Here is a 24,036-nt window from a genome sequence, read left to right on the forward strand (position 1 = left end):
AATACCAATTCTCCCACAACTCAGAATTAATGATGGTTAATTGCTTATAGACATAGATAATCTATATATGGTTCAAAAATTTTATTCACTGTAGAGTATTTCACAACATGATTATAAACATAAGTTTTATTTGTCTATTCCCTTTATAATAGACGTTTATGTTGTCAGCTTTACAGTATCACAAACAATGGACTACACTTTCATATGTTCTGTGGTACATACATGTGAGAATATTTTCCAGTTTGTGCTACTGGAAGTGGACTGCTGGATCATAAAGTTTGCATAGTTTTAATTTTTCTAGCTGCTAACAATTGTTTTCTGAAATTGTTTATGCCAATTTACATTTTTACCAGTGATGTATGAGAATTCCATTTTCCCAACATTTTTGCAAATAATTGATATTGTCAGACTGGTTAGCGTCTGCCTATTTGATGAGAGAAAATGACATTATGTTGTTGCTTTACTTTGCATTTTGCAGAATCCAAATGAGGTTGAACATCTTTTTGCCTGTTTATTGCCAATTCAGAGTTCTTCTTCTGTGGTTATAACCTGTGAGGATTTTTCTGTCTTTCTCTTCTTGATTTGTAGGAGTTCTTTATGTATTCTGCATAGGAACCCTTTGTTTGGGTGGTGGTTGTCAAATATAGACTTTGATCCAATCTGCCTCTTTGAATTCTGGTTTGTCACTCACCCAGTAAATTACCCATTTACTCTGTGCTTCAGTTTTCTTATCTGTAAACTAGAGATGATGATAGTTTCTTATTCATGGTGTTGTCATGAAGATTTATTGGATTAATACCTATAAAAGGGATTTAGAATAGTGTTTGATAACTTGTCAGAATGTGGAGGAGTGAAAACAATGAGAAAAACAGAGAAAGCTAACATTCTTTCCAATTGCTTTGCAGCAGCAGAAGCAAGACAACCTTTAGGTCAATCAGTTATCCTAGTAAACACTTTATGGTATTCTTGTTGGATTCCTTTTTTTAACATTTTTTTATTGAGTTATAGTCATTTTACAATGTTGTGTCAAATTCCAGTGTACAGCACAATTTTTCAGTTACACATGAACATACATATATTCATTGTCACATTTTTTTTCGCTATGAGCTTCTTGCTGGGTTCCTTAACTTGTCAGGTGCCCCTTCTTTGCCTGTGCCTATTTTGTGTACCATTCAAACTTCTGTACATCTTTGCGAAGTTAACATAAACACTATCTGTTTAAGAGAATTTATGAGCTGATCTCTCCTTTGGCTCCCAAAGCTTCTTGAACAAACCTTGGACATAACCCTTAGCTCCCAGCATTGTAATATTCTCTACACTGTTCAACCCTGTTAGGGAGATAAGGGTAAAGACCGCCTCATTCATCTCAGTATCCCCAGTGGCTAGGATCGTTACTGCCACTTAGAAGGCATTCAATAAATGATGAATGACTGCCTGACAAAAGCTGTTCTCAACTGGAGGAAAAAATATACTTTAAAATTCTTTCCCAGCTAATCAGTAATTAAGGGCAGTAGCATTAGTGAAGGTTAATTTTGGAATCACTTAGTATACTTTCCATAAATTCTGAAGTTTTGTTTAGGAAAACTAGTATACATAATCCGCATTGAGCATTGATGTACTAGTGTATCATGTACACACACTATATTGTAGAAATAACAGCAAAATCTTAGGGGGAAATGTGGCTTACTGTAGCTCTTCCAAGAGCTCATCTTAGAGCTTATTTAAAGGAAACAATTCATTCCTTTAGGGACCTCAGCACAGAACTCTGCTAAACTGAGCTCCCGGGCTGATAACACATCAGAGAGAAAGGAAGGTGTCATTTGGCAATTTGGCTGCTGCTGATGACACAGTCATCTTTCAGAAAAAAAGTTAGCTCCAAGGGTGGGCTGCCTAAGAGAGCAAAAGGATAGGAAGTTAAGAGAATTGGTTGCTAGGTTTTCTTTGCAGGAAAGCAAGCTTTTTTTTTTTTTTTTTTTGGTTGCTGAGTATGAGAAGACTGCAACCTATTTATTCTGACTGAGATAATGCTAGAAAAGGAAAGGCTGAAAACCAGAAATACAAATCTTGAGAGGCACAGGAACTGCAAGGTCGTTGCAGGAATCATTCCTATTTTGTTCATCCTTTGTATACTGGGGACCTGACACAGTGTCTGACACTAACTAGTAAGACACTTGGTAAATATTTGTTTAGTGAATATATGAATCCATGTCTCCTCAATTTTAGAATTATCCCTTTATCCTTTGTTTCAAAATTAAATTATAAAAATGTAATATTGGATGAAGGTAGCCAAAGGGGAAAACTTCCAGTTGTGATGTAAGTGAGTACTAGGGATGTAATGTACAACATGGTAAGTATAATTAATAGTGCTGGATGATATATATGAATATTATCAAGAGAGTAAATCCTGAGAATTCTCTTCACAAGGAAAAAATGTTTTTTCTTTTTCTTTTCTTTTGTGTCTATATGAGATGACCAGTAGTCACTACACTTATGATAATCATTTTGTGATACATATAAGTCAAGTTATTATGCTGCACACAAACTTATTCAGTGCTGTATATCAATTGTATCTCAGATAACCGGAAGGAAAAAATATATAAAATTCTCAGTATTTAAAAAATTATAAAAAATGAAGATAATAAAAGAAAACACATTCATAACCCACCCATAAAGATAAGATTAGATTTTGATTATTTTCCTGTGGTTATTTTTACATATGCACAAATTTATGATTATGGTATGTAAGCAGCTTTTCATTCTAATTTTTCATTTTCATTGTGAATATTTTTCAATGTTAATAATTCCTTTGAGAATATGATTTATAATTGCTGAAAAAATATACTATTATTGATCTATTTAATGATTCTCTGTTGTTAGATAATCAAACTGTTTTTAAATTGCTTCTATTTTAAAAATATATGTTCCAATTATTGAGGTTACTTAGTCAAAGGACATTAATATTTAACTATTTTGGTATAATTTTCTGAAATTATTTTCTGAATAGGATTATACCTAATGCTACTACAACCCCGTAATACTGAGTGTAATGTTTTTTATTTTTTAATTTTTAAAAATTTTTAATTAAAATTTGTTTTTATTTTTATTTTGGGGGGAGAGGTAATTTGATTGATTGATTGATTGATTGATTGATTGATTTAAATGGAGGCAGTAAAGATTGAACCCAGGACCTCATGCATGCTAAGCACTCACTCTACCACTGAGCTATACCCTCCCCACTCTGAATATTACAGGTTTTTTTTTAAATGTTTTTAAAATTTAGAGTCAGGAGAACTTCCTTTCCATGGTATTTGAACCCATGCTTCTTTCATAGCTAAAAAGATCAAGCTTTTTTTCATATTTTTTGGCTTCTTACACTTCCTTGGTTAATTATCTGTCCATGTCCTTTATCTATTATTATCTATTGAGGTAACAGTATATTTTTTCTTGATTTAAAAGTAATTTAAAAATATATTTTAAGAAGACCAAGTCTTTGCCTACAGATAATTTCCCAGGTTGTCAAATTTCTTTTAATTTTATTTTATGGTAACTTATGAGAAACAAATTTTAGATTTTTAAGTAATTAAATCCACTATTTTTTTGGTGTTTTTACTTTGTGATTTCTTCTATGTCTTTCATTCTTAGAAAAAGTTTCCCCTTCCTGGGATTTACAAAATGCTCATTTATAGTTTATTCTAGCTTAGTTTAGTTCACTTTGGTTTAGTTTTATTTTGTCTTAATTTTAAGCACATCAGTAAGTCATTTAATCTAGCTTAATTTTTCCCCCAAGACCTAACCAATTGTTCCAGCATCATTTATTGAATACTCACTCTTCCTTTTATATACTGATTTATGATGGAAATTTAGCTATATATTAAATTCTTACATATAAAAGTATTGGTTTCTGAAATGTTTATATTTGCTCTATTGATCAAATTGTTGATTCTTGCCCTAGATCCACAGCATCTTGATAACTGAAGGTTTACTGTAGGCTTCATTATCCTGTAAGGCAAATCTCTCTTTATTATTCTTTCCATCACATTTTGTTTTATCTTTTTGGAACATTTTTTTTTACTATTCAGAACTATATATATATTTTTAAAAATGAACTGTATTATCACTTTGTCAAGTAAAAATTAGAAATCACATTAAACCTTTAAATTATTTGAGAAGAATTATATAATTACATTTATAAAATTCAGTATTCTCATTCAGGAGCATGGTATATCGCTCCATTTATTCTATTATATCTCTCCATATATTTTCTAATTCTCCTCATATAGATAACACACAGTTCTCTAAATTGTTTTTCACTGATTTGTGTTTTTTTAACAGTTTTTATTGATTTATAATCATTTTACAATGTTGTTTCAAATTCCAGTGTAGAGCACAATTTTTCAGTTATACATGAACATATATATATTCATTGTCACATTTTTTTCTCTGTGAGCTTCCATAAGATCTTGTATATATTTCCCTGTGCTATACAGTATAATCTTGTTTATTCTATGATTCTGAATTATTTATCAATTTGCCTAATTATTTTTGATGACACAGAATAAAATAATTTCACCATCATAATTTTGACTCGATTATTGCTGGTGATAAGCAGCAACTATTCTCATTTTATGTTTATGTTTGCATCTGGACATTTTCCTAACTTCTCTAGTTAGTTTGAATGATTTTTGTTAAAATTTCTGAGGTCTTCTAGATCAGCAAATCAAGAATTTGTAAAATATTTTTCTCCTTACTTTAGTAGCTATAGCTTATTTCTCTTTAATTTTATAATTATTTTGCAAATTTACTAGGTAATATTAAATAATAATGAAGACATTAAGGATAATTTTTTTGTCCCTGAATTAAAAGTATATATTTCTGGTGTTTCAGTCTTCAGAACATTTTGTTACTCATTTAATGTTAGGGAAATTTCCTCCCTTGCTTATTTTCTAAGACTTTTCTGAAGAATAGAAGTTAAATTTTGTGGGATGATTTTATAGCATCTGCAGGAGTGATTATGTTGCTTTTCTCCTCTGACCTTTTACTGATGGACAGTATATTCACTATAAAAAGTGAATCTTACATTCTAAAAATAAAATTTGCATACTATTCTGGGAACATTATTTTTCTAATATACAACTATATTATTTTCATTGGTTTATTTAAAGTTTTTACTTCTATCTCTGAAATGTCATTGTGGGAATAGTAACCTGGTCCCACCTTTCCCATACTCTGGATGCCTCTTACCAGGAATCCCTTCTTTTTTTTTTTTTTTTAATGGACCCAGCTTGCATATTATGTAATGAAAATGAAAGTTCTGTAAGAGCAGATGTCTTTGTTTTATTTGCTGATGATGCATTTAACATCTTAGCAATATGCTTGACCCACAATTGGTATTCAGTAATTTTTTGTTGAATGGATTAATGAATTATTTTACTGATGTTTGTATTCTTCTTCAATCATTTTATACTTGAATTTCAAATTCTTTGATTCTTTATTTTGAGTCTTTACCTGAGCAGCTGGAATATAACATAGAAATACGTATATCATGCACACACGTATTTTTTCCATATGAACATGAACGTGGTGTACTTGCTGAGCCTTTGAATATCTGAGGATATCTTTCTGTTACCATCAGGAATGGAAAAACATTTGGAGACAAAATTCTTCTGTACTTTTTTCCCACCAAAACTATAATGTATTGTTTCATTATTTGCTGGTACTTAGCATTGCTGAGGAGTATTATGAAGCTGGTATGTGTTTCTTTGTCTACAACTTTTTTTTCTTTAATGCCAGGATGCTTTACTTCTAAATTTTAAATACAATGAAAAAAATAATACATTTGATTTCTTTTAAACATGCATACTTATGTACTATATAAAGTAAAAATCTCTCTTACTACTTAGTCCTTCCATTCCCCCCCCCACAGAACTCCTTTAAAATAATCTCACTTCTCAGATGTCTCAGATGTAACTACTCTAACAGTTGGTTGTGTTTTTCTTCCAGGCTTGTTTTATATATTTATATAAATATAGATTTTCTTCTTTCTGAAATGAGGTTACACTCTTGTCATAGGATGCCTGGAAGGGAACTTTTAAAATATTTTAGAATAGAGGCTGCCAAATGCTTCTTTGTCTAGATGGACACAGAAATTTACATCGAAACAAATTTTCTTGACCTACTGCTTGAATGGCCCTTCCTGATTGTGTAAATATTAGATGAGTAAACATCTGTCTCCCAGAGGAAAAGGCACAGTAGGAACTTTTGTGTCTTTGCCAAAGCTACCTTTTCTCAATGACCCTAAACATGTAGATATATCTGGTCTTTGAGTAGGAAGTGGATAATTTTACATATGGGACCCATGAAGCCCCCACACAAGACAGATGGAAGCTTCAGCCCCTTCTCATTCAAGTGTCAACATTACTAAAATCTCAGAGATGAATCAGGATGGTCCCACCTAGCACAAACATCACAAAGTAAACAAATGAAGAAGAAATTCTCAGTTTCAGGAAGATTAGGAAGAAAGAGGAGATGTATTTCAAAGCTAGAGAGGGAGAAGAGCCTCGGCAACATGTCAGGAGGTTAAGGTAGTACAGAGGTTCCTGGACAATGAGAAATCCCCAATGATGCAGAGTGGCCGATATATTTCCAGGAATAATGATGTCTTCTATTAAGTTTGAGAGTGTTTTCTTTATGGACTATAATTACCTCCTATTGTCTCTAAAACTTAAGTAGAAATCTGTTATATAAAATAACCTAGTGTTAGTGTTACTTTGTTGGTGTGAAAGAAGAGTGAAAGAGGCCACTGTAAGACCCCAAAGCAAAGAAAACCCCTCAGGAGCAGGCTGTGATGAGGAAGTAGGATTCAGGATGGGTTTATCTAGACATAAGGCCTCCCTGGAAATTAAGGGGCTATACCAGTGGCAGAGGTAAAAGTACCTTGTGCAGTATCAGGATGGCTGCTTGAATCATCTTATTTTGATATTATGAAAAGGGTAAGACTCAAAAGATGGAGAATTTGGAGAGTGATACATTACAAATGCTTGAATATAATTAATTCTCACAGTTGGAATGACCCTGTCCTACTGGGTATGATGAGCAGCCTCTAAGAGAGCCCCATTGACCCCCACCTCCTGATAGTCATGCCTTTGTGTAAATCCCTCTCCTTGACTGTGGGCTAGATTTAGTGATTCACTTCTAGCAAATAAAACACAGCCAGAGTGATGGAATGCTGCATCCTAGATTAGGCTACAAAAGGACTGTGGATTTCACCTTAACCTTCTGTCTTACTCACCCACTCTGAGGAAGGCAGGCTGCCATGCTGTGAGCTGCCCAGTGGAGAGGTCCGCAAGGGAAGGAATTGAGGGAGGTCTCCAGCTAACAGCCAACAAGAAACTGAGGCTTTCAGTTCTACAGCCTGCAAGGAACTGAAGTATGAAAACAACCTCAAGAGTGAGCTTGGAAGAGCATTCTCCCCCAGTCAAGCCTTTGTATGAGAACACAGCCCCGATCTACAGCTTGACTACAATCACATGAGAAACCTTGAGCTAGAACGCAACTAAGTCACACCTGGATTCCTGACCCACAGAGACTGTGAGACAAGAAATGTTTGTTGATTGAAGTTGCTGAGTTTTAGGGTAATTTGTTATGCAACAGCAGATAATTAATCAGTTGGAGAAATAATCAAGTGTATGTCACAGATAGTTGTAAATTTGGGTGGAGACTCTGATTTCGGATTCTACATGGAATCAAATGTTTAATCAAATAAGTCAGAGTGTAGGAAATACAATGATATGTTCAAGAATGCATCATCCAATAAAGCAGCATGCCATGGTATATAATACCAAACCATCCTTTATCACTGGCTTCTTAAGATATGTATGTAAATCTGGTTAGGAAGAGAGAAAGGCTCAGGTGGAACCTGGTAAGACAACCCTGACTTATCTTCCCTCCTTCCCCAATGACATCCCAAGAAAACACCAAGTTACATAGGAATATTGGTCAAAAATCTAGTAGACCCCAAGTAAAGCCATTAACCAGAGTATAGAGGGGCCCTTAAGTGAGGAGAATGCCTAGCAGTCCAGGGCTTCCACCTACCAACAGCTGCAGAAGAGCAGCAGGGCAGGGCACTGTCCTCGTACCCTGCCCCCTCCAACCACACACAACAGTCTCCTCATTAATTAGTCTCTTTGTGTATGCTTTTGGGGAATTCAATGCCCAGGATTCAACATAGCTGAGGGAATACATGGACAGATGGTGGAGCAATGTATCCAGCAACATCAAGTTGATAGTATAAAAAAGTAGAGGCAGAGAAAGCACTGAAGCCTCCTTGCTCTGATGAGTACATTTTTTTAAATTATAACCAGGGGCTATTACAACAGATTCTCAATGTTTTTCATCTTTATATTTGCCTTGTTATAATCCTAAAAGTTAATCAATCTTCAAATACACAATTGCAAAATTCTATTCTATTTTAAACGGTAAGTTTATATCATATTCACATTACAAGTCTGTTTCTAGAACCTGCCTACCACAGGGGCTGGCCAGTCAGAGATGAGGGATTGCAGTTAATAAAATAGCCTCTAGGCTGACCGCCTGGGTTTGAAGCCTAGCTCTGCTACTTACAGGCTGTGTCACCTTGGGCAGGTGACAATCTCTCCAGGCTTCAGCTTCCATACTTTTAAGATGGAGATAATAATAGCACTTACCTGATAGCATTATTTTGAGAATTCAGTGAGTTATTGCTTGCAAAGTACTTACAACAGCAACAGCTCCACAAATGGGCCTGCTCTATGTTAGCCATTAGTTTCGTCATAGATTAGCAAATGCCAGGGGAGCGTAGGGGTGTTGGTGGACAAGAAAAGAAACCTTGAACTTCCCCAGTACAGAGAAGTTCCTTTGCCTCAGGAGTCAGCCTGACCCAGAAACAGTGTTAGTGGTTTGACACAAAGCTGTTTTGCAGTCCCTGAAAATCCTAGATTAATATTAATACTCATGAAATAGTCTCTGGTGGCCCAGACTTGGACCCACTTACACCTTAGCCCTGTTGGGCCTTAATTCATACATATTCACTCAGGCAAGTATGGTTTAAGCTAGGGGTTAAAAAAAAATCAGTTTCTTGGGCCTTTGTTTTTTATGGTTCTGTCTCTTCTTCTGGAAAACAAATGATTTATTCTCTTGCCCCTTTGGGAGCAGAGCAGGTCATAAACTGAAAACAACTGTCTGTGGAAAAAAACTTCCCAGACAACCGTTCTTCTAACAGAACATCATCTATTCAGTAGAGAAAACCAAGCTTGCTTGCTTACTATTTTTTTTAATATTCTAGAAACAAACAAACAAAAACCCTGAGACTAGAAGCATTTCCATGATCATCTTTATCTCGAGCTTCACAGTGACTAGAATCCTCCTGCCAGGAGTCGGGGTGGAGGCCCGTGCATTGACAGGCAAGAGACATGAGAGTCTCCGCCCCATCACCCACCCCTGGCTTGTTCTCTGGCATGAACTCTGTTGACTTGGAGGAAGGCCTCTGGCTTGAGATTGAGCTGGAAATTCTGCAGGACATAAGGAACTCCCTTCCTCTCACTGGACTGACCAACACACAGAAGCCCACACTCAGAGCGTCTCTCTCATACATCTTGCACGCGCACGCCACTACATTTCACATTTACTCTCTTACATTTTGGTGTGCACATACACTCTGCTCTCCTATAAATACATCTTCAGGACACATTCACACATACAGGCACATGGTGGTCATGGTCCAAGGTGTTAAGAGTCAAAGAGAATCATAGAGGGATGAGGGGGCTTACATCAGTTGAGAAAAGGGAGCTTTCAGATAGATTACTATGAATATAAAACTGAGACTCAGGCCTTCTCAAGCCCTTTGGCAGGATTCACGAGGGTATGGTGCTACTCCAGGAATAGCTCCCTGCAGGTATGTAAAATTTATCTTTAAATTCAGTTGTTTGAGATCTTGTCAATTTGAGGCAAGGAATTCTGCCTGATTCTGAGCTATAAGGATAGTAGAGGAAGATGAAGTTCAGTCATCAACCAATCAACATGCGTTTGACTGATGCCTGCTATGGCCCAGGCAGTGCCCTGGGCACTGGGAAAGAGAGACGACTGAGACATAGTTCCTACCCCCTCATAGTCTCATCAGGGAGATGAGACTAATACCCATAAAGCAGAGTAATCCAAGATCAATTTTATACTGTCAGTCCCCAAAAGTCCAACATGTTCATTTTGGCGATGGGTCGCTAATACCCACACGCTCCTTTTCTTATGGCCACACAACCAGATAATAGACAAATGCTTCTTGGTTGAGTTACTCTCTCCATCCTTCTGCATTGTTTTGTGATTCTCTGAAAAATTTTAACATGGCCCTGTGGCTTTTTTTTTAATTGAAGTACAGTTGACTTACAATGTTGTTAGTTTCTGGTGTACAGCATAGTGATTCAGTTATACATATATATATGTTAGCCATTAGTTTCGTCATAGATTAGCAAATGCCAGGGGAGCGTAGGGGTGTTGGTGGACAAGAAAAGAAACCTTGAACTTCCCCAGTACAGAGAAGTTCCTTTGCCCTATATATATATATTCCTTTCCATTAAAGGTTATTACAAGCTATTAAATAATAGTTCCCTATGCTGTACAGTAAGACCTTATTGTTCATCTGTTTTGTATATATTAGTTTGTATTTGCTCATCCCAAACTCCCGATGTATCCCTCCCCCTGTGCTTTAACTAGGTACCACCTGTCTGTCCCTACTCTGGGATTGTGAGGTCCCACAAGGTAGGAACCTGATCTTATACATTTTCAAAACTCATAGTGACTGACACAGTTATAATTATCCAAGAAATGCCCAATTCATCAGCCTAAAATGATCTGAAATAGTCTGGGTGATTTTGCTCTTAGCTGAGGGCTCCATTCATTACAAAAGGAAGCAGTACAGGTAGTAAAGAATGAAATCCTAGATACAAAGTCAAGGTAAAATATTTCAACCTTGTCATAAAAATTACAGACATGTTTCCAAGCCCTTCTGTTTTCTTACCATTTTGACCTCAGCTCTTGTATGATTTTACAGACAAAGGTAATGCATTTTCATTCCAGCCAGCAGGAAAAGGTCAGGCTCCTCAGGTGCTTTTGACTCTTCCTATTCACAGACAGAATCATTGAAAGGTTTTGATATATTTCTCCTAAGGGTTTTTTGAAATTATACCAGGTCACCCAATCATCAAACATTTATTTCAACAAGAATTTTTTTTTAATCACCTGCTCTGTACCAAATACTGGGCAAAGAGTTGGCTAAAAACTTCCCTGGCTGAATTATTAAACTCTTACTTTATGCCCAGAAAAAAAAAATGAAAGCAGTTGTATTATTTTCCTTGGATGGCTATAACCAATTACTACAACCTTGCTGGTTTAAAACAACAGAAATTTATTCTGTCACAGTTCTGGAGGCTGGATGTCCCAAATCAAATTGTCGTCAGGGTCCCACTCTTTCTGGAAGCCATAGGAAGAATCCTTCCTGCCTTTTCCTAATTTCTGGTGGCTCCTGGAAATTCCTGGGCATTCCCTGCCTTATGGGTGTAGCACTCCAGTCTCTGCCTCTGTCTTCTCTGTATATGTCTCTGTTCCTTCCTTTTCTTAGAAGGAGCCTGCCCTATATCCAGGATGGTTTCATCTCTAGGTCGTAACTAATTACATCTTCAAAGCACTTGTCTTGAAGAAGACCACGTTCTTGTGGTTCCAGGCAGATGTGAATTTCAGGTGTTGCTGTTCAACATCTGTCATTGCACATTGCTGGCTGGAGTCTGCACTGATGAGACTGACAGTAAATGAGATGACAGTGAGAGGGGAAGCTTAACTTTGTTTCTATGAACCAGCTCCTCCCCTCTTGCTTCTGGTCTCCACAGTCTTACCCCCTGTCCTGTAGATACCCAGATCCAGACGGCTTACTTGAGATTCTGAGCTCCTGATTCACATGATTCTTTTACATAAGACACTCATTCTTATGTATTTGCCAAGCTGCTGACCTGTGTTCTCAGGAGTACCCTGACCCATCTGAAACTGACTATTGCCCTTTGTTATCTACCTTCTTTCATTCAACAAGTATTCACAGGACACTTCCAAGAGTCAGGCACTGTCTTGGATGCTGGATGACAGACAAGGTCCCTACTCTCATGGGGGATGGGAGATAGGAATAAGCAAAAAACAAACAGGCAGATAATTAGCACCCAGAACAGTATCTGGCACATAGTAGGTGTTCAGTAAATATCTGAGATTTGACAGAATGAGCAAAACAGTTTCTGATAGTGATAGTGATATGAAGAAGATAGATTAATATGAAATGGAATATTTAAATAGGGCAATTATGGACAGCTTCTCTAAGAAGATACTGTTCACACTATAGAGCAGACAGAGGAGTTTGGGTTTAATTTCCAGGGCAACTGGAAGCCATTTGAGCTTGAAACACTGAATCAGTGTGATTTAACTCATGGATTACAAGATCGCTATAACCACTCTGAGGAGAAAGGATTGTAGGAGGCAAGATTTGGAGGAGGAAGACTGCTTAGGAAGTGCCTCAGTTAGGATGTTTTCATGCAAACGCAGGTCATATGTGTAAAAGATATCAATCCCTTTAGTCCAGAGGAGAACAGGCCTGGCCAAAGCCACAGGGTTGGTCCATCTACAAATAGATGCATCTGTTAACCTGAATAAACAGCAGCATTTTCCATGTCTGCCACAATGTGAACAAGATTGGAAGGCACCGCTTTAAAGAACAGTTTTCATGCTTTCTGGCCATTGGGCTCCTTTTACACACTCTTTCTATGTTTGGAAAACTTCCTGCTGTGGTAACCGGCCTCAGAGATGTCCTCCAGTGATCGCAACATCCTAGTATTCACACCTGTGTGTAGTCCCCTCCCACCTGCTACCAGGGTTTAGTTTGTGTGATGAACAGCATGACAGAAATCACTTCTAAGCTTAGGTTGTAAAAGAATGTGGCTCATGCCATGGTCTCTGTCTCTCTTGGATCACTCACTCTGGGGTAGCCAGCTGCCATGTCTTGAGACTACCCAGATATCCCTGTGGAAAGGCACACATGGTGAAGGACTGAGATATCCAGCCAATAAGCCTTCTTGAAATGGCCCCAGTAAACCTTCACATGATACAGCACCGGCCAACAACTTGACTGCAATCTCATAAGAGACCTTAAACCACAACCACCTAGTTAAGCTGCCCTCAAATTCCTGAGCTCAGAAACTGTGAAATAATAGCTGCTTGTTGTTTTAAGTTACTGAGTTTTGGGCTGATTTGTTACACAGCAATAGATAACTAATGCATCCCCCTTCTGGGCCCTGTCACCCTGAAGTGTAAGCCAGAAACGCTCTTTATTAGCTTCCCTTGCAGCTAGGGTGAAGGCAGGTGGCCTGAGCTTTTCCGGTCTGACCCATCTGACCAAGACTTCAATTCAGATAATGACGACATGAAGAAGGGGCTGCTGCAGAGAACTGATTCTGGGAAAGGTGGTGGAGGGAGATTCAGCTTTCAGAGGAAGGAGAAGTAAAGTTGCTAGTGGTGGATCTCATGCCCAGCCTCCATCACTGCGGACTGCTCTGCCGGAGCCCGGTGCTGGTGGGGATGGAAAGGCCTCCACTGGGGCTGTCTGCTGACGTAATATGGGTTTGTTCCTGGATTCCACCTGATTCACTCCAGAATATTCTTCCATACATTTTGTTTAATGGACTCCCTTGTTGGCAATTAGGAACTCAGACTGACACAGAAGCCTTTGAAATTAAGAAAATGCTGCCTCAGAGTGGCTTAAATATGGAAATGAAGTCCCTCCCGTAACAGGAAGTACAGAGAAAGGAGGCTGTAGACTCTGTAGTCCAATGCCATCAGGACTCTGGCTCCGCTTTTCTAGAGCTCTCAAGGCTGTGCCCTCCTCTGTGAGTGTGTCCCATCCTCTCCATCTGGCTGCAGTTTGGTGGTGGCAGTTCTGAGGTAGAAGGAGGCTCTATATTCCCTGTATCCTTTTGTAAGAGTGAGATCCCTTCCTTACTCAAGAGTCTTCCACAGACTACTCTTCATGTCTCGTTGGGCTGTAATTCGAGCAGCTGCTCCTTCCTACAGCAATCACTGGTAAGAAGGGTATTAGCACTATTGTCTCCCCCAGGGATCTGGGGTTGGAGCTAGACTCCCTTGAAGCACCTGGCTGAGAGGAAGAAGGTGGCTACGTGAAAAACGTTAGGGCTCTCCTAGAGGCTCATAGATTCTGGGTCAACAACCAATACTGGCTGCTATAATAGGTTATTACAGTGTCCAGGCAGAAGATAACAGTGGTTTATATTAGGATAATGGACTGGGAACAGAGAGAAGAAAACCAATTGGGATATATTACAGATCTAAAAGCAACAAGATTTGCTGGTGGATTGAATTAGGAGGGTGAGCAATGGGAAGAGATACAGGGAATGATGCATTAGTTTAGACCTGAGCATTTAAGTGAATAATTTACTTAAATGTGCAAGGTTGGGAAAAAACAGGTGAGCATGAAGTTGCACATTTAAATGGTTATCAAGTAGACAGTTTAATGTATGATTTTGGAGCTAATAGGGAAATCTTGGATGGAGATCTGAAGTTGAGAGTCACTAGTATACAGAGGGAATTTAAAACTCTAGGACCAAATGAAACACCTTGGGGGAAGGTAGAGCAAGAGAGAAGAGGTCGAAGAACCAAGGTCAGGGCATCTAGCAGCTAGAGAGCAGGTGGGAGAGGAGGTGTCAGTAAAGAAGAATGGAACTGGGGAGCCTATGGGAAAGAAAAGCAAGATAGACCTCAGAGGACAGGAGATGGTTCAAGTCATCCTCCAGCCTCTCCTGTCCTGATTTCTCCCCACCCTCCCCCACTCCCTCCCTGGATGTCTTTGTCTGAAGGTAACCACCATCATCTGCATTTTAACTTGCATGTATGTTTGAAATTTCATATAACAGATTTAAGTGAGTCTTTGAGCCAGTTGAGACTAAAACTCACTGGAGATTGAAGGAAAATTGGAACATAATTGAGGAGGCAAATAATACTGGAAAATTTATCTACATTTCCCTTTTTGAATAATACATGCTAGACGTTTTCCTCACACACGGCATAAAAGCCTAAAAAGTAAACCTACAAAACAAGGTTTGGTATCTTTTAATACCCCAAGCATTTTAAAATTTTAAAACTGAGCAAAGCCACTCCTTATTTTATTGAAGCAGTATTCTTAAAGCAGTTCACAAATAACGTCATGTTCCTTTATATAGAACTATTTCAGATAGGACAACATAATCTCTTTTTTTTTTAAGATCTGAAATAAAATCAAGGTACTAGTTTTTATTTTAATCAATGGAATTAAAGTTAAAGTTTAAAAGTTACCCCTCCTCTTATAATTAAACCCTCAAAGTCAGGCAGTCATCTACTGTTCATTATGGTTCAGTTTTTCTGTGAAGCCTTCATTATCTGAACTTGGTGGATTTCCCTTGCTTCAGTTCACTGCACTCTCTCAGGACAGGTCTGAACTCAAAAGACCCTTCAAGGAATGAGAAAGAAGCCCTCACCCCAGCTCACTGCTGTCCCTGACGAACTTGAAGAACTCTAACCGTCCTTGGAAATAAATATTCTTCCACAGGGAATAAAATGATTCAAAGGGAAGAAAATAGCTTATTTGCTCCATCCATATGCATTCAGGGAAGTTTTGTGTTGCACCACTTCCTATACCGGCCAAGCCCTGAAGAGTTAATCTTTTGCCAACAAGAAGGCAGAGATTATTTAAAACACACACACCCAGCACATATTTTAAAGACCTATATGAAAATGAGAGAAAAGAGAGAAACTTAGTAAAGTACTGTCCAGGCACCGGGAGAGAAGATATTTGTGTGGTAAAAGACGGCAGCTATTTTGCAGTTATTGAATGGGAGGAAAGCGTCTGGCCAGTTAGTGGAAACTCTTTCTGCCATATGCCAAATCTGGTGAGTTGCAGATAGAGAAGCTGAGGTCTCTGTGTTGGAGGAAGGCAATCCTAATGCCCACACAAAAGGCTGAGTGCAGATGAGAAATAGCAAAAGAATGCAAACCAGGAGAAAACCAGTGGAGAGGATCCAGACCACAGTGGGAGCTCCAATTTGGGGCAGGTGGGATTGGGTTAGCAGAATATTAGGGGCACAGAGTATTTTGCTTGTAGTTTATCATATAATCACCTGGGCTTTAAGCAATTCTTTAGTAAGCTTATAGAATTCATTTGAGAATATGGACTGATTTTCCTGTGATTGTGCAGGGGGTGTCATAAGAGGCTCCAAGAATGTACATAAAACTTGAAAAATCCTGCCAAGCAATTCTGATATGAATTTCATAGGGAGGCAGATTGTGTGTTACTTAAATTTCGGTCCTTGGCGTCTCCCCAGCGTGGGTTTGAATCTTGGTTCCATCTCTTGAGAGCTGTGTGACCTTGGGCAGGTGACTTAGGCCTCCAAGTTTCAGTGTTCTAATCTAAAAGTCAAGATGATGGGGGTAGGGTATAGCTCAGTGATAGAGTGTGTGCTTAGCATGCACGAGGTCCTCGGTTCAATCCCCAGTACCTCCATTTCAAAAAAGAGTAAATAAATAAATAAACCTAATTGCCTCCTCACTTCAAAAAAAAATGAAATAAAAATAAAGAAATCTGTTGAAAAATAGGGGTTGGGGATTAACAGACACATATTACTATATATAAAACAGATAAACATCAAGAACCTACCGTATATAGCACAGGGAGCTATATTCAATTTCTTTTAATAACTTATAATGGAAAAGAAATACATATATATGTATATGTATAAGTAAATCACTTTGCTGTACACCTGAAACTAACATTGTAAATCAACTACACTTCAATAAAAATATTTTTTTAAAAAAGGAAAAATAGGATGGTAATAATATCTATTTCAAATGGTTGATTCAGTTAAACCAAACCTGTAAGCACGGCAGACACTATGTAGTGCAGAACAATTGCTCAGTGGTGTTGGCTCTAAACAGCTGGTCTGGAAAGACCACATGGGATATAGTGTAGGTTGGTCAGACCCTGCCCATCCTCATATGCAGGAAACAAAATCTGATTGCATCCACCACAGTTGGTGAAAGCAAAGTGCCAGAGCTGCTCTTTTGGCCATTTGGGCCATTCAACTTCAGCACGTGGGCTCTGAACTCTCACCTGGACCCGCTGTACCCACCTGTGGAGGAGGGCATGTTAAGGGCAGGCCTCAGGAGTCGCACAGCTACCACTTATTAGCTGTGTGGCCTAGGAAGGCTACTTAATTTTGGTGCTTATGCTACCTCAGTTGAAAAGTGGGGACAGTTAATAACAATACCCTCCTTATAGGGTTGTTATGGGGATTATATGAGCTAATCTATTTAGAGCATTTTTAGAGTGTCTGGCTCACAGCATGAGCTCAAAAAACTATAGTAAAAATAATAGGAATATGATCATTATAATAATAACTTTGAAATAGACCTTAAGAATTCCAAAGTCTACCTTGCTTCCTGACAAAAGCTTTGCAGAATGGATTTCTAGAAAGAAAAAGAGAAGAAAAAAAAATAGCAGACACATTAGAAGTGGAAAAGAAAAGTCAAGAAAATTTGTAATGGGGATAACTCAAAGTGTAAGCAATACTAAAAGGATGAAGTTTTGAATAATGAATGCAAAATAGAAGAAGAAAGCTTAAATGTGGAAGTTTCACAGTCAACCCAGAAGTTGTGTTAAAAAAACCCTTGTATTAAGTGAACCCTCAAAAGACATTTGATGAATTGATTGGGTAATTAAATGTGATTAAGTACTAAACTTTTTAGCTGATAACCTGAAGCCTGGTTCTTGGACAGAATGACAGCTGAGAAAAAAAACATGGTCTTCTTATGATCTTCTGAATAAGGCTGGAGAGACAATAAAATGGATACTTCCCTATCTCAGTCTCTGTATCTCTGTGTGTGTGTATACTCAGATTTTTGTTAAAGGCATTTGTTGCTAAGCAAAGATCAAGAAAAGGATTGTTTATCTCAGAAATCAACACGTTGTAACTGACTATACTTTGAAAAAAAACCCATAAATTAAAAAGGGGATTGTTGAAACTCCTTTAAATACTTAAAACCTTAATATACTCACCCCAAAACATGCACATCGACCTCTTTTAATGAACAGGCCCCTGAGTGTAGGTCAGCCTGCTCTGGGTCCATTTTCGGCGTTGAGGTGGAGAGGGAAGCCAGCTGTGGAAGGTAAGGAAAGGTGTGGGCTATTTGGAATCTTCTTCCTGAACTTCCTTAACTAGTGGGACATTCCATGACCACTGTGACACGTTCCGTGACCGCTGTGACACAGTCCAGCCAATTTTGAACTTCATCGTCTTCTCTCTTTCCAGTATCTGGAGTGGCCTTAGCTGTTTCCCAGACCTGTCCAGGGTGAATGACATCAGCCGCTTCGAAAGGCAGCTCCAGGGAGGAGAAAGGTATGTTTTTAAAGTATTATTTGGTGAGGAAGGGTACTGCGGTCCAAGTTCTCTGTCAGCAGAAATCTGACCTCTGCTCTCTCCTCTGGCCTCATTCTGAAAAGCTGAACAAATGGAGAACCATGAGTATCTACTAAGAAGGGACAGCGGAGAAGTGCCAGGTCTTTGACCCGAAACATCACCTTCTGTTCCGTTCAGTATATCCTTTTATGGGGTGTCTGTTAAGTAGTAAAGGTAATAAATCTCTTCTTTCTTCAAAGTCAAAGAAATTGGAATTACAGCTTAGTAATTGGCAACCGTAAAACTAGGATTGAACCCACACAGCCCAGGAAGGAAGAAAAAAGATAAAGCAGAACAGCCTGTTTCTTGGTGCCATGATAACCCACACATGGGCAGAGTGGAGCTACCCAATCCAAAATGTGCTTTCGTTTTCTCTCTCAAGAAAAATTTGCTAGAATCAAGGAAGGACCAAGCTCACAGAAGACTGATGGCCAAGAGGAGAGGGCTGTTGTCACAGAACACAAACCCAGTTCTAGTGTCATGGTCCGGGTGAAGTATATACTTCAGGCTCTAGAGCAAGTGTGAGGACGAATCCTTGTTCAGGATAATGAAGCAGCAGTTTGTACTTCATGGGATGCCAGTTGCTGGGAGATAGCATGGGCTCACTAAGAACAAGTCCTGCCAGTTGAATCTTATTTTCTTTTGCTTAAGGCAGTTATCTGGCAAGGAACTGAATCCAAGAAAATGCCAATTAATAGGAAGTTCTGCCATTAGGAATCTCAAACCACTTGCCAAGTATAGAAGCAAGGTCTTGGGAGTAGGAGTGAGGATGTGGTCTAAGGGCAGCATGAGACTTATGAGACTTCTTTTTTTATTATTTTTTCCAGCTTTCTTGAGGAATACATGACAGATAAAATGTGAAGTGTGCACGATGATTTGATATACATATGCATCTTGAAATGATTACCAATATCAAGTTAACACATCCATCACCTTTTAACTTTTTATTAAACTTTTTTTGTGTGTGATGAGAATGCTTAAGAGCTACTCTCAGTAAATTTCAAGTGCACCATACTGTTTTATTAACTACAGTCACCATGTGTACATTGTATCCTTATAACTGAAAATTTGTACCTTTGACCTACATCTCCCAATTTTACCCACCCCCTAACCTCTGGCAGCCATCATTCTACTCTGTTTCTATGAGGATCATTTTTTTTTTTAGGATCCACATGTAAGTGATAACCATACAGTGTTTGTCTTTCTCTGTCTGGATTATTTCATTTACCAGAATGTCCTCCAGGTTTATCCCTGTTGTTGCAAATGACAGGATTCCCTTCTTCTTGAGGTTAAATAATATTCCATTGTGAATGAGAGTGTGTATATGTGTGTGTGTGTGTGTACACATATATACATATCACATTTTCTCTATCCACTTACCCATTCATGGACACCTAGGTTGTTTCCATGTCTTGGCTATTGTGAATATGCTGCAGTGAACAAGGGGGTACAGATATCTCTTCAAGACAGTGATTTCATTTCCTCAGGTAAATACCCAGAAGTAGGATAGCTGGATCATATGGTAGTTCTGTTTCTAATTTTTTGAGGAATCTCCATAATGTTTTCCATAGCGGGTCAGCAATTTAACATTGCCACCAACAGTGCACCACGGTTCCTTTTCTCCATATCCCCCCAACCACCATTCTGATACTAGAATAACACTTCCACACATTTTGTTGGTTAAAGTAAATCACAGGCCAGCCCAGATTCAAAGGGAAGGGGAATACACTCATTTCTTGGTGGAAGGAGTGGTAAAATCACACTACAAGGGGATGGGTAGAATGGGAGGGATGGCACGGCTGTGCTGTATCTGGAAACAATCTGCAGGTTTGTCCTTGGGAAAATTATTGAACCACCTGATTTCACTTTCTTTACCTGTAAAATAAGACATAATAACACCTACTGCTTAGGAATGTTGTCAGTAATAAATTAAGGAAGTATGTTTAGCAACCAGCACATTGTTTTAGACACACAACAGCAACAACAAAGTTATATACTAATTGAGCCTGTACTATAGGGTGGCACTATTCCAAGCACTTTATGTAATCTTTATAACAACCCAATGATGCACATATTAATATTATCTGATGAGAAACTCTAGGCACAAAAATGTAAGTAACTTCCACAAGTTGGTTTCACAGTAACTGGTCTCTCTGAATCATGACTGCCTTACTGCCTGCTACATCCAAAGGACACGTCTTAGTTTTTTCCCTTCAGATTCTTTTGACACTTGATGTTGTTGATTGTTCGTTCTCCTTTGGCCTCATGATTCCAGTCTTGCCGATTTTCCTCTTCTCTGTTACTTTCAATCTCTGCTGCTTAAACCACATTTTGAATGACAAAGCTTTTTCTTAATTTTCCAGCTCTTCTTTCCTAGAGGAACCCAACCAAGGTGGCAGCTCAGTTTCTACCTTTCAGTGGATGATGGCCAGTCTCCCCTCTCTCCTAAAACTCTGGGCTTGCAATTCTAAGTGTCATCAGGGACTTACCATGTATGGCCCAGGTCAGTTTTTGGAACGTCTGTGGCTTTCACTCTTCCTCATTCCTTTGGCTGCCATCTTGTCAATTCATATTTGACATGTTTTTCAAATTTGGATGTTTCTGGCAATCAGCTAGTGCCTTTGGCCTGTATGGACCCATGATATCTTGCCTGGCTTATCAAAGTAATTTCTCAACTGAACTTACTTTTTTCAGTTCCTCTCTGACAAAGTCACATTTGTGTTACATTTCTACATGCTTTAACACACACTCCACTCCTCCCCACCATTACTGCACCAGCCCTGGCATCCACGCACTCTGGTGGCACCTCCACCACATGGTTTTTCCCTGCTTCTCCAAGAGTTCCCTCCTTTCAAAGACCAGCTTCTGCTCTGCCTCCTCTGAAGGCTGTCTCTCAGTGCATTTGTTTTCCCTCCTAATTTTCTTAAGGCAGAGTCTACTTGTCTTTTCACAACTCTCTGAAGTTACCTTTGCATTTACAACTTTATTTTCTCTACTATTCTAATATAAGGTCCTTGAGGCCCCAGCACCACTTACAGCAGTATTCCAAAGCTTGTCTGTCAGGTTAACACTCTATGGCCCAGAATTACCTTTCTGCACAATATGATTTGCAATGAGATGTCTCTAGCAACAGCACAACCTTATGGCTCAAAGTGTCAGTTGTAGAGATTCTACTCCAGGACACTAGTATTACCTAAAGGCAAAAAAAAAAAAAAAAAAAAGCCAAGGTTACCCTGCCTCCTTCTGTATGAACTTGGGTAGGTGCTACCTTTTCTGAGTCTCACGTTTGTCATTGGTAATATGAGGATAACAGTTATACAGACCGTGTTAGGCTATCAAGGGAATTAAACGAGATTATATAGCTACAAGACTTGTGGCACAGTGCTTGGCGCGCTTGCGCACGCGCACACACGCATGCACACACCACACACCACACACACACACACACGTTCAGTGTTCCCTAGTTATTTCTTGGCTGATTGCCTGAATGGCTGAAGACGTGGGTGTACAAGAGGTGCCCTGTGTTCCCTTCCAAACATCCCAGATTCTGTGATACTCTTCCTTGGTGGATCCTGGAGATTCGTTAGCAATCCTGAGATTTCCAATCGGTTGCTTAGCAAACCAGCCAGGATCTAGGAAGCTCCAGGTAATTCCCAGCTTCTTCCTCAGGAGCCATTTATTTCACCTTAGTTCCGATCTGAGAGTCTCCACCTTCTCCAAATCACCACAGTAGTCGAAAAGGTCCTGAACTTGAGATACCGCACCTTTGTTGGCGAATACTGACCCCAGGCGCCGCATCCTTAGGCCCACGGTTTATACCCAGACGGCGCTTCTCAAGTTCGAAGTCGGGACTTGGTTCTCCGGATCTGGAGGGCGTGGTTCAGACTGCACCTTTCCCGCAACGCACCCAAGAGCGTGCTTTGGACTCCTGCGGCGAAGGGCGGTGGGAGAGGGTGTGGGTTTGCATCAGGACGGAGCGCGCACCCGCTCACACTCTCCAAACCTGGGCGCGGCCGCTGTGAGCACTAGGTCCCGAGCCCAGTCCGGCGCTCGTCTAGGAGCCCGCGAGCGCCCCCCGCCCCCCGCGGGCGCCCAGGCAGGGGCCGCCGGGATCCTACCCCGCGGCGCGCACCCCTGACCCGCCCCGCCCCCCGGCGGCCGCAAGTGGCGGGCGGAGCGCGAGGAGAGAGGCGCGCTGAGCTGTGCGGCACCGCCTCTCCTCCGTGCCGGGGGAGGGACGGAGGGGCCGGGCGGGAGAGAGAGAAAGCCCGACCGAACCGGCTGGCCAAGAGCTACATGCAACCGGTGGGAGGCCGGACCGGCTGGGGCTGGCGCTCGGGCGGTTTCTTGGCGGGTCCCTGGCGGCGAGGGCGGACGGCCCGGGGGCGGCGGCTCTGAGCTGGCAGGCGGAGGGTTGTCTCTCGCGCCTGCCTGCCCGGCGCGGTCCGAGGATGCGGGGGGGCGATGCCCGGGGCCAGGGACGCGCTCTGTCACCAGGCGCTGCAGCTGCTGGCCGAGCTCTGTGCCCGCGGGGCCCTGGAGCACGACAGCTGCCAGGATTTCATCTACCACCTGCGGGACCGCGCCAGACCTCGGCTCCGCGACCCAGGTGAGTGCCGTTGCCACCGCTGCCGCGCGCGACCGGAGGGCCCTGGGATGGGAGTTGGGGCCGCACCGGGGCCTGAGGCAGGAGACAAACGCGGGCTGGAGGGTGGAGGGCGGGTGACCACCGAGCTAGGGGAGGGGGTCAGGAACCGGCGCAGCGGGGCCTGAGGCTGGAACCGCGCGGGGACCCCGGCGGAGGCTGCTGCGCGGAGGCCGAGTCCGGGTCCGGGTGGCTGGCGCAGGGTTGGAGGGACCACGCCCGCCACCTGCGCTCCGGTTGCCGGGGCTCCTGGGGGCGGCTCCCGAGCTCCGCGCTCCACTTCCCGGGCTCTGCGCTCCCGGCCAGGGGAGGCCGCGGCGGCCTCGCGAGCCGTGAGAAGGGGGACGAGGCCAGGGGTAACTCCTGGAAGTTGGGAGTTGGGGACGGCCCCGGGCTGCGGCTGAATCCCACCGGGCGCTCTTCATCCTCTCCCCAGAGCGCCCCTGTCCTTTCCTTGGTCTGGGGTGAGAAGGGCCGGGCGGGATCCGGCGTTGGGCCGGGGATCCGGAGCTCCGGGTCCTGGGCAGCCGGGCCTGAAACGGTTCCCTGCGGGTCTCTTGGCGTGGAGACTGTCTGGGCCTGGGCGCGCCGCTCAACCATCTCCCGCCGCCGGGCACACCGAGGTCGAGGGGCTCACCGGTCCTGGCTTGTGCACTTGCAGTTATTCCGAGTGAAAGTTTCGAAGCTCCTAACTTTGGAAAGTTCATTTATTTTGGCCCTTGACCAATTAAGGTTGAAGAAGGGAGTTTCAGTGGAGCCATTTGCTCTCCTCAGGGGTCCTGCATCTCCCATGTCTTCTCTTCTGCTGCGGGTTACTGGAAGACACCTTCCTTC

At 41.0% G+C, this 24,036-nt stretch overlaps 1 protein-coding gene and 1 long non-coding RNA gene across 16 annotated transcripts in view; one reads left to right on the forward strand and one right to left on the reverse strand.

Moving 5' to 3' along the window:
* LOC140698705 (uncharacterized) overlaps window positions 1-18,280 on the reverse strand; it is a 57,612-nt gene extending 39,332 nt beyond the window's left edge. Inside the window, exons 1-3 of one of the 4 annotated variants that reach the window (XR_012076560.1) lie at window positions 18,158-18,280; window positions 11,045-11,146; window positions 7,289-7,421 (exon numbers count right to left, since the gene is read on the reverse strand). This is a non-coding gene — a long non-coding RNA (uncharacterized lncRNA). The remainder of the gene's footprint in view (window positions 1-7,288; window positions 7,422-11,044; window positions 11,147-18,157) is intronic. The other 3 variants (XR_012076563.1, XR_012076561.1, XR_012076562.1) reach the window with 3 other exon arrangements.
* Window positions 1-24,036, forward strand: part of SYT9 (synaptotagmin 9) — a 293,034-nt gene that overhangs the window by 94,266 nt on the left and 174,732 nt on the right. For 2 of the 12 annotated variants that reach the window (XR_012076565.1, XM_072969413.1), the window contains exon 1: window positions 22,794-23,166. Coding sequence is in view for 11 of the 12 variants with exons in the window: in XM_072969413.1 (XP_072825514.1) it covers window positions 23,022-23,166 (145 nt within the window). In the remaining variant the exon portion in view is untranslated. Of the gene's footprint in view, window positions 1-18,408; window positions 18,498-18,601; window positions 18,732-22,769; window positions 23,167-24,036 lie in introns of those variants that run through there. The other 10 variants (XM_072969417.1, XM_072969418.1, XM_072969420.1 and 7 more) reach the window with 8 other exon arrangements.

Source organism: Vicugna pacos, chromosome 10 (assembly GCF_048564905.1).
Source record: "Vicugna pacos chromosome 10, VicPac4, whole genome shotgun sequence".
Taxonomy (NCBI): Eukaryota; Metazoa; Chordata; class Mammalia; order Artiodactyla; family Camelidae; genus Vicugna; species Vicugna pacos.